Below are 16,218 nucleotides of genomic sequence, written 5' to 3'. Positions count from 1 at the left end.
GCCGCAAGAGTACAGAGCCAGCAGAGCTTGCAAGGGTGCAGAGCAGGCAGATCTTGCAAGGGTGCAGAGCAGGCAGATCTTGCAAGGGTGCAGAGCAGGCAGAGCTTGCAAGGGTGCAGAGTAGGCAGAGCTTGCAAGGGTGCAGAGCAGGCAGAGCTTGCAAGGGTGCAGAGCACAGACAGGGAGGACACAAGTAAAGACACAGCAAGGAAAGAAGCCACAGACAAGGAGACAGGGATACAAAGGTAGGACAGAGATCTAACAGGGAAACAGTACGAGACAAGGTACAGGGACCGAAGTATACTCAGGTACAAAGCAAGGCTAGACCAAGACAAGACAAGGAGTAAAAGCACAGGGACCAGGATATTCTGCCTCCTGGTGGGCGGACAGAGAAGTACTAGGCAAGGTACCGAGATACAGAGATTAAGCACAAAGCCTCCAAAGAAGGCAAGACATAGGACAGGGCCTGGCTTACTCAGCAGCAAGAAGCTAACTGAGCTAATACATTGCACAGGCTAGGTTCAGTGGGTGGAGCAGCCTTAAGTACTATAGGGCTCTTGGTAATTGGTCAAGGACACATTAGACAGGTGCACCCTGACTCCATAAGAAACAGAGAGTTCTGGCGCCGCCCCCCCCATGCACTAAACCAGGAAACATGCACAGAGAAGAGAGGAGACAAGAGGCACAGAACATGGAGCTGGCGGCAGACAGAAATCACAGCATGGCCTAGAGCAGTGAGCAAGTTGGTGAGTGGGGGATGGGAGGCCATGCAGCGATGCCAGCAGGGTTGTTACATTTGTCTACATAACATTGGTGGCTTTTTATTCCATATTTGGGAGGCAGAATGAACAAACAGTTGAACACCACGCTCTCTACTAGTTCATGCTATAAGGTTTTCTATTAGACTGTGAAACGTCATTTTCTTGGTGAATAATTCTAATTTTTTTACATAACTTGCAATTTTTAATGACAGTTAAAGTAGAAATGTTCAAAAATATTAAGTTTGAGGATATTTAATTGAAAAATAATTGGTTTTATTCTTAGCAGATTACTGTACCAGAAGATCAGAGGGACAGCTGACATCTTCAATTTTTAAATCAGATAATCTTGAGATCACATTGGATACAACTGCAGTGAATGCCATTACTCCAGATATACAATCATTCCTTCACAGCAAAGGTCTGTCATCTGATCCTTTGAAACAAATCCTGTCTTCTGATTCATTACCGACTACTAAGGAAACTCAAAGTCACAAAATAAGTATTAAAAAACGAACTGCTCCTAAATCAAAGAAGCCATTTTCACCTTCAGAATATGGAAATAGCTTTCCCCTTGAAAAGTCTTTTCTTAAACATCAAAACATTCACACAGCAGAGAACAGATTTTCTTGTTCCAAGTGTGTGAAATGGTTTAACCAAAAATCAGATTTTGTTATACATCAGAGAACTCACACAGGGAAGAAGGCTTTTTCCTGTTCAGAATGTGGGAAATGTTTTAGCTGGAAAAGGAATCTTGTTTTACACCACAGAACTCACACAGGAGAGAAGCCATTTTCTTGCTCTAAATGTGGGAAATGTTTTACCCGGAAAGCGCATCTTGACCGCCACCAGAGAACCCACACAGAGGAGAAGCCTTTTTCATGTTCAAAATGTGGGAAATGTTTTACATGGAAAGCGCATCTTGATCACCACCAGAGATCTCACACAGGGGAGAACCCTTTTTCCTGTTCAAAATGTGGGAAATGTTTTAACTGGAAACAGAATCTTGATAGACACCAGAGAACCCACACTGGGGAGAAGTCTTTTTCTTGCTCAAAATGTGGAAAATGTTATAACTGGAAACAGCATCTTGATAGACACCAGAAAACCCACACAGGGGAGAAGCCTTTTTCATGTTCAGAATGTGGAAAATGTTTTAACTGGAAACAGAATCTTGATAGACACCAGAGAACCCACACAGGGGACAAGCCTTTTTCATGTTCAGAATGTGGGAAATGTTTTATCCACAAAGGGAATCTATTTATACATCAGAGAACCCACACAGGGGAGAAGCCTTTTTCATGTTCAGAATGTGGGAAATATTTTACCCGGAAAGCACATTTTGATCACCACCAGAGAACCCACACAGGGGAGAAGCCTTTTTCCTGTTCAGAATGTGGGAAATGTTTTAACTGGAAAAGGAATCTTGTTATACACCACAGAACTCACACAGGGGAGAAGCCTTTTTCTTGTTTCGAATGTGGAAAAAGTTTTAACTATAGATCAGGTTTGGTTAAGCATCATAGAACTCACATAGAGGAGCAGCCTTTTTCCTGTTCAGAATGTGGCAAATATTTTAACCAGAAAGCGCATCTTGATCACCACCAGAGAACCCACACAGGAGAGAAGCCTTTTTCCTGTTCAGAATGTGGGAAATGTTTTAACTGGAAAAGGAATCTTGTTATACACCACAGAACTCACACAGGGGAGAAGCCTTTTTCATGTTCAGTATGTAGGAAATGTTTTACCCGGAAAGCGCATCTTGATCGCCACCAGAGAATCCACACAGGTTAGAAGCCTTTTTCATGTTCTTAATGTGGCAAATATTTTAACCAGAAATTGCATCTTGATCACCACCAGAGAACCACACAGGGGAGGAGCCTTTTTCATGTTCTTAATGTGGGAAATATTTTAAATGGAAATGGTATTTTCTTAAAGGGGTTGTCATTATGTTTGGCCTTCTTAAAATAAAAAATCATATTCAACTTCCGTGCCAATGCTGTTCCAGCGGTATCAGTGCTCGTGTTCCTGGGACTCAGATTATTATATCACACAAGCCCTGTGCCCAATCAGCCTCACTGTTCCGCCCTGAACATCGACAGGAAGCTGGGCTTGCGACTTTTCTTTAACTTTCTATTATTGTTCGATTTGTCTGAAGGTGAGAACAGTGTAGCCAGTGCTAATTGGATGCAGGGACCACATGACATAACAACTTGAGCCCCCAAAACGCAAGTGATGACACCACTGGAACCGTGGCAGCATGGAAGGTTTATAGAAGTGTTTTTATTTTAACAGAACCAAACATGAGGAATGAGAATTCAAAATCCCACACACAGGAGAAATCATTATTATACCTAGGGTGTGAAATTAGAATTACTGGAAAATAGAATTTTGTGGACGATCAAAAATAACTCAGAGAAACTATAGACAAAAGAAATTGTACAAAAACATGCAACAGATAGACATATAATTGAATAACAAAGGGAAATTACTTTAGAAATTACCATATTTCTTGGACTATAAGACACACTTTTTTTTTAAATAGATCATTTTTATTAAGAAAATTACATAATAAAGTTTTTTCGAAGAGACATCAGTAGAACAAAGATATTTTCAATGTTACATGGTATCTTTATGTGTTATTGTTATACATAAAATACAATAAAGTTGTCATCTTCTTCCAAGGATTCAATTTTTTCATTCAGACTAATACAAAGCCCCCGCCCCTATAACACGCCAGAGAAATCTGTATTCATATTCTTTTTCTTATAATGTGTATACATTAGAATATCTGCCATTCAGTTATCATAGTTAGTTTGTGTGGGTTCTGGCCCTACTTATATAATTTAACCTGGACTGATCATACCACAAGTGTTCCTGAAGCCAGAAATTGCCATATGTTATCTCTCAGGAGTACTCCAGATGGTAGGCCTGGACAATCAATCAGGATCCCCAGATGTTGTCAAATTTCCATCCAAATACCGTAATATTGTTTTGCTTATTTATTAACTGATTGACTGTTGGTGGTTGAGCGTCTAGCCAATGTTGTGCAGTAAGTTTGCGAGCTTGATACAATGTTTGTGAAATAGATATATCAATTGGGGATTCAAAACTTCCGTAATCAGCCTCACATCTGCTTCCTATTTTAATGTAACAGTCAGGGGATGGTCTCCCATGCGAGACTGTAATAGTTGCTAATAGATGTTTAAAATTAATCCGGTCGTGTATTTTGCTGCCACTATAAGTTGTAGGTATCGAAAGAAGAGGCCATGAGGCTATCCAATCACTTGTAATTTGTTTAAGCTTTTAAGAGTTACATTTTCCACTAACTGATCTAAAGTCTGAATTCTCCTTGATTCCCAACCTCCGAAACCAGTCAACTTGTCAACTCCACCAGTCACTGATTTTGCCATAATGGGGTAACATGAGAGTATTCCTTTATCCCCTTAACAGTCTTTTCCCCTTTCCCACATTTTGTACATCTTGCTAAGGTCGGTCTTTATATCTGTGTACTTAGTGCCCACAGACAGCACATATATGAGTGACACCCATTTTTTTTCTTGAAGGACATGACTACCATTCTTGCCCATACTTCCCTTCCCCCCCCATGAAAATGTTGCATCTGTGAAGCTATAAAATAGATCCATGGATCTGGAATCTCCAAACCTTCCCCAGTTTTGTCCTTTGAAGTAATGCCAGTTTTATCCTTGCATTTCGCTTGCACCATATCAGTTCTCTGAACAATGACTGCAGTTTTTGGAATATGGGAGGAGAGATCCAACATGGGGAATTGGAAAGCAAATAAAACAATTGTGGCATCAAAATCACTTTAATGAGATTCCCCCCAACCTATTACAGACAGAGGAAATTTACACCACACATTTATTTTGGATCTAAAGGTACTGTCACATTTAGCGATGTACCAGCGATCCCGACCAGCGATATGACGCGGCCAGGATCGCTGGTACATCGCTAAGTGGTCGCTAGTGAGCTGCCACACAGGCAGATGTCACCAGCGACATCGCTGGGGACGGGGGTCGCTACTTACCTGTCACATTAGGCGATCCTGTGTCCTCCTGCCCGGCTCCACGCTCGTTGCTTGTCTCTCCATAGGAAGCGCCTCAGGAAGCTGACGACGAGAAGGGGTCCTGAACGTTCTCGCGCGATCAGCGATAACCAGCGGGGGAGCCGGTCGTAGGTAAGTATCAGACACAGCGATGTCGCTAGCAATATCGCTATAACGTAACAAGTTATAGCGATATTGCTAGCGATATCGCTTAGTGTGACAGTACCTTAAGTCTCTCTAGTAAGAGTAAACACAAAAAGTCCCAAAATCAAATATGCGGACAACAACTCAACCATAGCATCAATCACCAGAGAACGGAGGAGGAAAATAAACCACCACTATGGAGTATAATGCTAACATAATTTTATTAAATACAAATAGATACACAAAAAATAGATAAAAAACTGCTGAAAACCAGTAGACAGGGGACAAGTCACCAAAAAATGCAAAAATGCATAAACATATGACCATACAGACCTTATGTTAGATACAGAATAGCCATATAGAATGTGCAATAGTGCTAAAATACAGCCATCACTAATGGTAAAAATGACCAATCATAAATAAATAAGGTGTCCTCAATTGGAAAGAAAGGTGCAACGTACAAAGGACAAAAATATCAGAAAAACATAAAAAAGAAAATGTTAACATAACAGGACTGGCAAATTTGGGAGATCAATACAAAGTTAGTCTCTTTGTGCATGTCCTCCTTATGACTATTGCCAACCCCCACACTACTCTTCCTAATTTATCCTCATTGCTCCATGAATTTGAAGACATTTCGGGACTTAAAATCAATATTGAAAAATCTGAAGCTCTTTTTATGAACACCCCAAAAGACATACAAGACGATTTCATCTCCAAATTCAAATTTACGAGAAAAGAACATTGCTTAACTTATTTAGGAGTTAATTTAACAACAAATAGGATGACCTTCTTTAAGTGGAATTATGCACCACTTATTCAGAGCCTCCAAAATGATCTGACTAGATGGTCCTCATTGAATTTATCTTGGCTGGGTAGACTACACACAATAAAAATGGAGTCTTTACCTCGATTTTTATACCTTCTTCGATCCTTACCAATAGCAATACCGGCCAGGACATTTTCCAAATTACACTCCGCTATTACTAGATTCATATGGCAAGGAAAGAAAGCTAGAATTTCACAAAAAGTAATGTTTTTCCATAGAACACTAGGGGGTATATCACTTCCAAATTTTGCTCTTTATTTGAAATTCGCCCAAATAGCACAATTGACAAATATCTGTTCCCAAAACAATAAACCAAAATGGGTCCACTTAGAGTCACATCTCATTAAACCATTCTCATTACCTGGCCTGATGTGGTCTACAGAGAAAATTCCAAAAGGTATAATTTTAACGGCTCCTTTTACAGCCTATTCTCTTATTCTTTTGAGGAAAGCTACATTTAAATATAAGCTACTGTCAAGAACACTGCACTGCACTTGCTCACTGAGCCAGTGCGCGTGTCCTGAGTAAGACAAACTGTGCTCAGAGATACCTGTGGAGCGGGCAGCAGCAGAGAAGATGCGTGCTTCAGACCCGCAGGACCTAAAGCATGTGACTGCTGGGGGCATGGCCTAAACTCCAGAGAGCTAGGAGCTGCAGGAAAACTCCTAGAATGGTAACTATGGAACAAAGTTACTAATTGGCATAAACAGGGACATAAACCAGATCAGGCCGGGGTCAAAGCTTGAGATAGCACGACAATTACCAAAGGGCTAGACAGATCGGATAGTCAAGACGTAGCCAAGAAGTTAGAAACCAGAGAAGCAGATATACAGTACAGAATCAACAGGCAAACTCACAACGGGGGACAGAACCGGATCAGAACCATATAAGCAAGCTATAAGACAACGAACAGGCACACAGGGGTCAACACACTCGGACAAAGGCAAAAGTATAGCTGACAGGGATTGGAGTTTCTCAGGGCTATAAAAAGCTCTCCCTGAACCAAAGAGAGACCACAATAATTAACCCCAGGCGTGCAGGTCAAAGCCTGCACTGAGCTCATGACATTAACCCCTGACGTGCAGGTCAAAAACCTGCATTGGGATCATGACAGCTACAATCTGAACCTTCCCCTTTGACCTCCATCGTGTGCAACCCAATGTTCTTACCAGGCCTCAACACAAACATGTTCGCATGGTGGATCTTACGGGGGATCACTACATTAAAACATTTGTGCTCCCCATTTAATATTTTACTAGATAGATCAGAATTTATTCAAAAATATAAACCCTCAGTTAGAGAGATCATGTGTATAAACCAGGTCCTCCACTTTGCCAATAGTCTTCTCCCAAACTAAAACCCCCTACGTGTGTCTAGTTTTGAGCAAAAATTCATTAGTGATCCAATGGCAAAAGGAACTATATCTTTAATATACTCAATTTTTAACCCACCTCGCAATGAGAAAAAAAATAAATTTATGATTCAATGGGAGGAGGAGATGGGATTTGATTTGCCACTAGAGGATTGGAGATCTTGTTGTGGTACGTTGTCCAAGGGAAGCCACCAATCATCCCTTGTGGAGACTTCACTGAAGGTTCTCCACAGGACATATCTCGTTCCAACTAAAATTCACAGTATATACCTAAATATTTCAGCTCTGTGTTATCGGGGCTGTGATCTACCGGGGGATATGAAACACATCTGGTGGACTTGTCCGGCCTGTCTCGGACCTCTGCCATAGAGTGAATCTCATAGGAGATCAATTGACAGGAAGGAAAATTCATCTAGAACCTCCGTTTTTTCTCCTTGGGGCAAAACACCCGTCTCTTCATAGAGGTCTCCATAAATTGGTAAATTTCCTTTTCATGGCTACCAAAATTCATATAGCAGCAAAATAGAGATCCCCAACATTGTCATTAATACTTGTTAAAGAAAGGATGAACAATATTATGCTCTATGAATGCATTGCAACTACTAGAAACGACATGTTGGATCAGTTCTTTAAGATTTGTGGGCCATGGATGGATTTGGAATCAAATACACAAATGGACCAGATCTTGCGCATATCACCGTAATATCTCTGGACTCTGGAGATGGAGAGTTAGATCTAGACTTAGAACTACAGTAAATAATCATTACATGTTTGTACTTGGTTCATGGTGCAGATGAGATCGGACTGAAACAACCATTAAAACTAGGCTACCAAAAAATACTAAAGTTACTATAATGTACACTGTGGATTTAATGTTCCCTTTCCCTACTGTTTTATCCCCTTGTTGTAATTGTCTTGTCTTTCTCTGTATAGGTTACCTGTTTGTCATGATAAGTTAAAAATTCCCCTGCGAGGGAATATGTTTCTAAGCATACTGTTTTCTAAAGTTATAAATTTCAATAAAACCATTTTGAAATTAAAAAAATGGTCAAGAAACCTATCTAACCAAACATAAGGTAACATAAAAAAATCATAATCAAAAAGTGTGCAAACACAGAGCCTAATGCTCATATAATAAAGGCAATAATTCGCTAATTATTAACCTAATGTGGCCAAACAAGACCTAACCATATAAAGAAGCAAAAGGGAAAATAACTTACTGCGTGCAGAGATGACCCAAAATGTCCCCACCACCCCAACGCACGTTTTGTAATGTCTTCTTCAGGAGGCGTGTGTTGGAGGAGTGATTTGATAGCTATTTATAGAAGGCCTGTCCAATAATGTTGCAAACCGCAATATTATGAGTGCCGTACATCCAATAATAAACCAGAAGATGAAGTGATCTTCCCTGTAACATGGCGCATGCACAGCCGGACCTGACCTCCTAAGAAGGATCTTCCGGTTCATGGAGCTGGAACGCAAGCGGACCACGGCCATCAAAGAGACAGCGCGTGCGCCGTGTGGTCCTATGTCCGAGAACTCCAAGATCAGACGTCAGGCCAGCGTGCATGTGCACCAGGGAATGACAGGAAACAGTGCAAGAAGGTGAAAAGATCATTTGAAAAGACAGAGATAAATGAAAAACACTAGTAAAGGCCACAATGGACATAAATGTGTGAGAAGGTGAAAAAGAAAAAAATGCATAATAAATACAGATGATCATATGCAGAAAGAAATAATAATAATCTTTATGTATTTAAATTTATTTAAATACATTAGAATCAATAAAAATTGTGTAATACATATTCATAATAAATAATCATAAATAAAATTAATATATCTACATAGACTATATCTCAAATACATACAGAGATGAATTAAAGTGATGGAGTGCAAAGTGACCAACCAAATAATTAAAAGTGCATAGAATATAAGATCAAATAAATATACATAAACAGGAATAATCCAGGCATTTTGATGTAAAAAAGAGTCCAAACACGAGTAACAATATATCAAAATTCATCCAGTGGCTTCAGGACAGTAGATACCAATGCAGATCTTTAAAGTAGATTCCAGAACAGATGGGATACTCAAAAATGAAGGGTACCAAATTCAGGAAAATGTACTAGACAAACACAAAAAGAAAAATAATAATTACTACATAAAAACAAGAGAACCTAAAATTAAAAGTTAAAACACATAACAAGCCCCAACCCCTAAAAAATGTGAAAAGATACCGTAGAGAAAAGAACCGAAATCAAAACTCTTATTTAGGCCAGCGGGGGCGACTGTGTTGAGCCAATAAATCCAACAACTCTCAACACGCGCTAGTGTTTTAGAAAAGTCTCCCCCTGCAGGCCTAAAGAGACCTGATCAATAGCCCTGATAAGAAGCTTACTTGGGTCACAACCACGATGTTGTCTAAAATGTCTAGGGAGAGTCTTCAAAGAGTCCACATCTTCCACAGTTTTCATCTTTTCGATATCAAGCACGTGTTCTCTGGTTCTGACTTTTAATTCACGGGTGGTCATCCCTATATACATTTTCTTGCGTGGACACTGTGCATGATAGATCACACCATTGGATGTGCACGTAAACTGATGCCGTATCTTATAGATCCGGCTGCCAACCCAATTTGGAAAATCCTTACTTTTTTGTGATTCTTACAGGCCTTGCAAAATATGCATGGAAAAAAATCCATGCAAAAGTTCTCTTTGTGATGAAGATTGGTCCATTTTTGGAGAATAATGACTCCTTACTAGCAGATCACGGAGATTATCAGATCTCTTCGCTCTAATAAGTGGTCTTGCAGGAAGAATTTTTTTAAGTATGGGGTCGGTATAGAGGACCTCCCAATGTTTGTTAATAATATCCTTAAAGGCATGCCACTGACTATTAAAAGGAGTAATTAGTCTAATTTGTGAATCAGAATTCTTAGTCTTCTGTTGCTGTGTGTTAAAGAAAAGTTCATTACGAGACACATCACAAACACGTCTATAACCACGACGGATTTCTCTATAGCTATAGCCGTGCTCCCTGAAATGACCGTATAAATCTCTGTCTTGAAGACTGAAAGATTCATCAGTGGAACAAATACGATGAATATGTAGATGTTGCTCTATCGGTATTCCATCAATCGTTGATTGTGGATGTGAAGAACTCGCATGGAGGAGTGAGTTGGTGGCGGTAGCTTTGCGGAAGACGTCAGTCTGGATAAGGCCTTGGGGAGAGACACTAATGGCCAGATCTAGGAAGCTAAGAGCACGACCAAAAGAAAAATTAAGTCCGATGTTTTGATCATTTTGATTCAATATAGTCATGAATTAATTGAGGTGCTCAACAGAACCCTCCCAAACAAAAAATACATCATCAATATCCAGTGTTGCACTTTATCAATTTTCTCCACCGGATTGCTCAAAAAAAGTCTCTCTCCCAGGCACCTAAGAAAAGATTTGCATAGAACGGAGCACAGGCTGCCCGCATGGCGGTGCCCCCCTGAAGTTGGAGTTAAATCTGTTTGTGAAAAATAAAACAATTATGGGTTCAAATAAATTTTAGTTACTCAAGAATGAGTTCAGACAAAGATTTGTCTAAATCTCCAGTCTCAAGGAACCAGGAGGTGGCCCTGAGTCCGTCCTCATGCCGAATTGAGTTATACAGACTTTCAACGTCATCCGTCACAAGCAGCATGTTATCTTGAATATACAAGCCATCCAAACTCCGAAGAACCGAAGTACTATCTTTAACAAAAGACTGTAGAGTAGCAACCAAAGGTTTGAGAAAAAAGTCGATAAACAAACATGCCAATTCACAAAGACCATCATTGCCGGAGACTATCGGTCTACCGAGTGGATAATTAAGATCCTTATGAACTTTAGGGATCAGATAAAAAGTCAGCATGCATGGTTTAACTCCTTAATGACCGCCAATACGTCTTTTTACTGACCTGAGATATAAGAGAATATCATCCCCATACAGGTGACAATCCAGCAGCTGTCGGTTGTACACTATAGCTGACAACTTGCTGTATCACAAACAATCAGTGTTGGCACTGTCCATATCTGTTTAACCCCTTAGTTGCTGCTGTAAAAAGTGACTACATCCAATAAATGATTAATAGATTGTGGGGGTTCCGTTTTAATCTAATTGACACACCGAGATCATGATTGTGTGGTCCTGATGTTTGCCATAGCAGCTCATGACCAAATAGCGGCCTTAGAGTCTCCCGGCTATAGTGGTCAGTTCAGAAGTTAGCCCCTTTAAATTGACAGGAAAATCTCTCAAAATTGGAACAATTCAGCATGAGGTCCAGAATTTTATTTCTTGTAAAACAACCCACGTTGTGTATGTCATCTTCTGTCCTTGTGGCTTTTATTATTTGGGAAAAACTATTCGTCCATTGTATGTTAGATTTAGAGAGCATTTTCAGTCTATCTCCACAGGAAAAGGGGTCCCTCATCTGCTAGGGCATGTTAATAAAGTGCATGGGGGTAATGCAGAGTCGCTGCGGTTCGCAGGTGTAGAAAAAGTATCACAGCCAACCCAAGTGGAAACCATCATAAAATTCTCTGACAAAGAGAATCTAAGTGGATTCTATGAACGAATGCCACAGGACCTTTAGGGTTAAATGAGGTGTTTTTGTAGGAACTGCTCAGTGTTTGTATTTCCATATTTTATTATGATAGAGGTTTTTTAACTTGTGTTTTTTAATTCTGTGTTTGATTAATTTGTTCACATGTTTCACTCCATTAGGGGAGGTGTGTCCACATGTGTGTGCTTCCAAATTTCCACCTGCCTGCATTCCAGCCTTAGGACCCGTTGAAGCGCAAGTGCGTGAAACGGCCGTCGTCCACTCTCTGTACGTTCCTCCCGTGCCAATGCCTTTTAATCAATAAAGGATTTTTACAACAGAACGGTGAGTGCCATCACTTTTTTTCTCTTTTGTACATAATCATTCAAATTTTGAAAATGGCATTTTTTTTTACATTTTTGGCAAATTTCTGGTATTTTTTATAAATAAACACAAAACATATCAACTTAAATTTAGCATTATCATATATTATAATGTGACACGAAAAAAAACAATCTCAAAATCAATGGGATTTGTTGAAGCGTTCCAGAGTTATCACCACATAAAGTGACACTGGTCAGAATTTAAAAAATTGGCCCTGTCACTAAGGGGTTAATAGCCAAAAAAGAATCAAAGAGTGTTTTGGATTGATCCCAGCATCAAATGTCCTACCAATAATAGTGACCAACTCCTGTCGAAAATACATAAGGGGGTTCGAATATACTGTAGTTTCTTATAGCAGGTCTTATTCATCAATAATTTATAAGCCTGATATTCATATTGGTCATTCGGCCAAATGATCACATTGCACCTTTTGTCCGCAGGCTTAATGGCAACATCAGTCCATTCCTGCATTTTTTTTTTTTTTACAGCCCTTTCCTCACGCCGATCTCGTCCAGAAACTCTCTGTGAACAGGGTTGTTCAATATCTTGACTTATCAATTTAACAAACACTTCAACCGCCAGGCAAATACTAAGACTATGAAATTTCTTAGATTTATTAAAGAGATGAACCGGGAAATTACCGGTAAATGATCTTGCTCATTGGTCAATGATTCCAATATAGCCACTGCCCATTGTTCCTCAATAGATTCTAATGAACAATTTGCCACAGATTTTTCATGATACCATTTCAAGATGAGTTTACGGGCACAAAGACTGACATCCTTCACCGCCGTGAAAGAGTCTAAAGATTTTGCAGGAGAAAAAGTTAAACCCCGTTGAAGAATCTTATCCTGTAAAGGGGTAAGAATATGATTAGAGAGATTGATTACCTTAGGTTGATCTGTTCTTTGGGCCGAATTTTTACTGGAGGAAAAGTGTTTTCTTTGCCCACCATTCCGAGTCCTCATAGTTGGAAGGTGATTTGAGCCACTGTCATGAATAGACATTTGGCTAGAATATGACAAAAAGGAAGTTACAGAAGAGCTTCTAGAGAGTGTTCTAGTACGATCTTTTTTGCTTTGCCATTTATTTTTTTTCTTCTATCTGTATCTATTTGTATTTAATAAAATTATGTTAGGATTATACTCCATGGTGGTGGTTTATTTTCCTCCTCCATTCTCTGGTGATTGATTATCTATAGTAAGGCTGAGTTCACACATTGCATTTTTTTCGCGTTTCCGAGGCGGTTTTAACCGCGCGATTTTGCCGCGAAAAATAAGCATTCCATGCATTCCTATGGGATTCCGCAATGCTGTGCTAATGCTGCAGTTTTTACCGCAGCGGAATCGCTTTGCGGTAAAAACCGCAGCATGCTCATTAATTTTGCGGAATCGCCGCGATCCCGCACCCATAGGAATGCATTGTTCCGCTTACTCCCCGCATGTGGCTGTGCACACCATGCGGAAAGTAAGCAGAACATTTGCGGATGGTACCCACGGTCCGGAGGAGAGGAGACTGTCCTCCAGGCTTTGGGTACCATATCCCTGTAAAAATTAAAATGAAAAATATTGTTATTCTTACCTTCCGACGTCCCATGCAGCCTTCCCGCCTCTCTCCACGCTCTCGTTCCCAGTAATCCTTTGCGAACATGCCCGCGGTGGCGTCCGTTCTCGCGGGATCGCGAAGTCTCGCGGTCATTCGCGCGACGTCATCGCGAATGACCGCGAGACGTCGCGATCCCGCGAGAACGTACGTCATCGCGGGCATTTTCGCAAAGTATTACTGGGAGCGGCTGCGCGGGACGTCGGAAGGTAAGAATAACACCATTTTTTATTTTTTTTTAACATTTTATCTTTTACTACTGATGCTGCATAGGCGGCCTCAGTAGTAAAAAGTTGGTCACACTCGTCAAACACTATGTTTGACGAGTGTGACCAACCTGTTAATCAGTTCTCCAAGCAATGCTACAGATCGCTTGGAAAACGCTAGCTAATTACGCTTGCAAAATGCTAGTTTTTCCGCAGGAAAATCGCGGGAATTTAAAATGCGATTTTCCTGCGGAATGGAATTCCGGAATTCTCGCGGTAATTTCCGCGAGAGTTCCGGTACGTGTGAACTTAGCCTAAGAGGTTAATGTTTAATGCTATATAGTCTGTAATATTAGACCCGACCACCACACCGAGATATTTAATTTTTTCCACCACTTGTGTCCGAGCTGGTGCAATTGTTACCATATGTAGGAGAGGGTCAGTGGTAATATAGATGACTTATCCCAATTGATGTCTATTCCTGATCTCAGACCAAACTCCTTTATATCTTTCATTATTGGGCCAGTAGATGACTCTATATCGCCCACATACAGCAGCATCATCGGTACACAGACTCACCTTTTCTATGATGTTATTACATCGCTCCTGTCATGCATAACAGAGTTCGACGAATCAATAGACAACCCTGTTACAATAACATCACTAAAAAGCTTCTGCAAGCATCCAGAATTGCAGAGCGGAGCTGGAAGAAAACACATTCCCAAGACGACTTCACTGCACTCAAACAAGCAACTGTTAGGGACGGCGGAACGCACTAAATATAAATAATAGGAAGTGCGTTCGCTGCCCGGGGTCCACCGTGCAGTAGGTGTAACAACTGCTACTGAGCAATGGCAGACTAGCTATATGGCGGTATACTGAACTCGGGTTAAACGTCACCCGAGGTGCCCAGAGCGGACTCTGTTAAACTCACAGAGGCGCTAAAACATAAATGCCGAGCCTGTTAGCTTCACAGGTCACAGCTGGCGTGCACACACGATATATGGTCACAGGACACGGCCCAAGACAGAGGTCGGTGTCCGTCTTGACCTACCGTGCATGCGGCGTCGCTGCCGTGGACGCCGTTAAGTGCTGCTAACCGCAGCGCGGCAGTAACTACTGCTGCTATACGACAGTGCCATGAGGCTTCACACTATCGGACGCTAGTGTAGCGGTGCGGTATGCACTGTGGCGTATGGCTTGCCACTGACTGGCGCTGACTATAACTCTAATTCCCTATCACATGCGTAATATCAGAGGGAAGGGGTTTCAAATGAGTCAGTCACCAGAATCATACATCCGTCACCATTCACACATCTAGCAAGTATAGCCTATACTAGCGCATGGCCGAGCGGCCATGCGGGCCTTTTATAGCCATGTGCTTCGGGAACCTTCCAGACCTCTGAGATGGGCCAATCGGATCAGGACAAGGACCTGAGCACGTGACCCCCGATCTCCACTGGGAGATTGTCTCGTGGGCATGCCCAGTAGCACGGCAAGAGGACTTAGCCTCTGGAGTGGTTTCCTGCAAAGAAGGCTGCGCTACCATTGCTGGTCCAGAGGTGACAGCAACATCCAGACCCAGAGAGCTGGTCTGAGCAGGGTGCCTGGATCGCCGAGATTGCTGTGCAGGTCCCTGAGTGGTCAGAGAGGAATGGGAGGACTGCTGGATGTATGGCTCTGGATTCCTGCTGTGCAGCTGCAGGAATCAGATGCCTAACAGCAACACTTACATTCAAATATGCCCTCACCTCTGCTAAACAGTCCTACTTCACAACCCTTGTATCTTCCTTATCCCACAACCCCAAACAGTTGGTCAATACTTTTAACTCCCTCCTACGCCCACCACTGCCCCCTCCGACTTCCCTAATCTCTGCCGAGGACTTTGCTGCACACTTCAAAAACAAGATAGACCAAACACGGCAAGTCTTTATTGCTCAACCACCACAACCCCTTCGCACACCAGACAAATGCCCAAAACCCATAACCTCCCTATCTAACATCACTGAAGGGGAGCTTGCTCATCTTCTCTCCAAATCACACCTCACCACTTGTGCACTTGACCCTATCCAATCACACCTCCTCCCCAACATCACCACCACTTTTATCCCATCCCTAACCCACCTCTTAAACCTATGACTAACTTCGGGTGCCTTCCCTTCTGCTTTCAAACATGCCACAATCACGCCTATCCTTAAAAAAACAACCCTTGACCCAACAGCCACGTCCAGCTATCACCCAAAATTGCTGCTCCCGTTCGCTTCTAAACTCCTGGAGCAGCATGTCC

At 41.4% G+C, this 16,218-nt stretch overlaps 1 protein-coding gene across 2 annotated transcripts in view; it reads left to right on the top strand.

Annotated features, from left to right (window-relative positions):
* The window catches only part of LOC141047071 (uncharacterized), a 268,175-nt gene that overhangs the window by 12,739 nt on the left and 239,218 nt on the right, over window positions 1-16,218 (top strand). Inside the window, exon 7 of one of the 2 annotated variants that reach the window (XM_073542006.1) lies at window positions 1,045-3,445. The exons of the other annotated variant lie outside the window; for it this stretch is intronic. Coding sequence (XP_073398107.1) covers window positions 1,045-2,552 — 1,508 coding nt within the window. The 3' untranslated portion in view covers window positions 2,553-3,445. Of the gene's footprint in view, window positions 1-1,044; window positions 3,446-16,218 lie in introns of those variants that run through there. 2 annotated transcript variants of the gene reach the window in all.

This window comes from Dendrobates tinctorius, unplaced genomic scaffold, assembly GCF_039654945.1.
Source record: "Dendrobates tinctorius isolate UK_male_01 unplaced genomic scaffold, ASM3965494v1 ptg000126l, whole genome shotgun sequence".
Classification (NCBI taxonomy): Eukaryota; Metazoa; Chordata; class Amphibia; order Anura; family Dendrobatidae; genus Dendrobates; species Dendrobates tinctorius.
The sequence above is the reverse complement of the archived record's forward strand: the minus strand, read 5'-3'. Positions and strand labels throughout refer to the sequence as shown.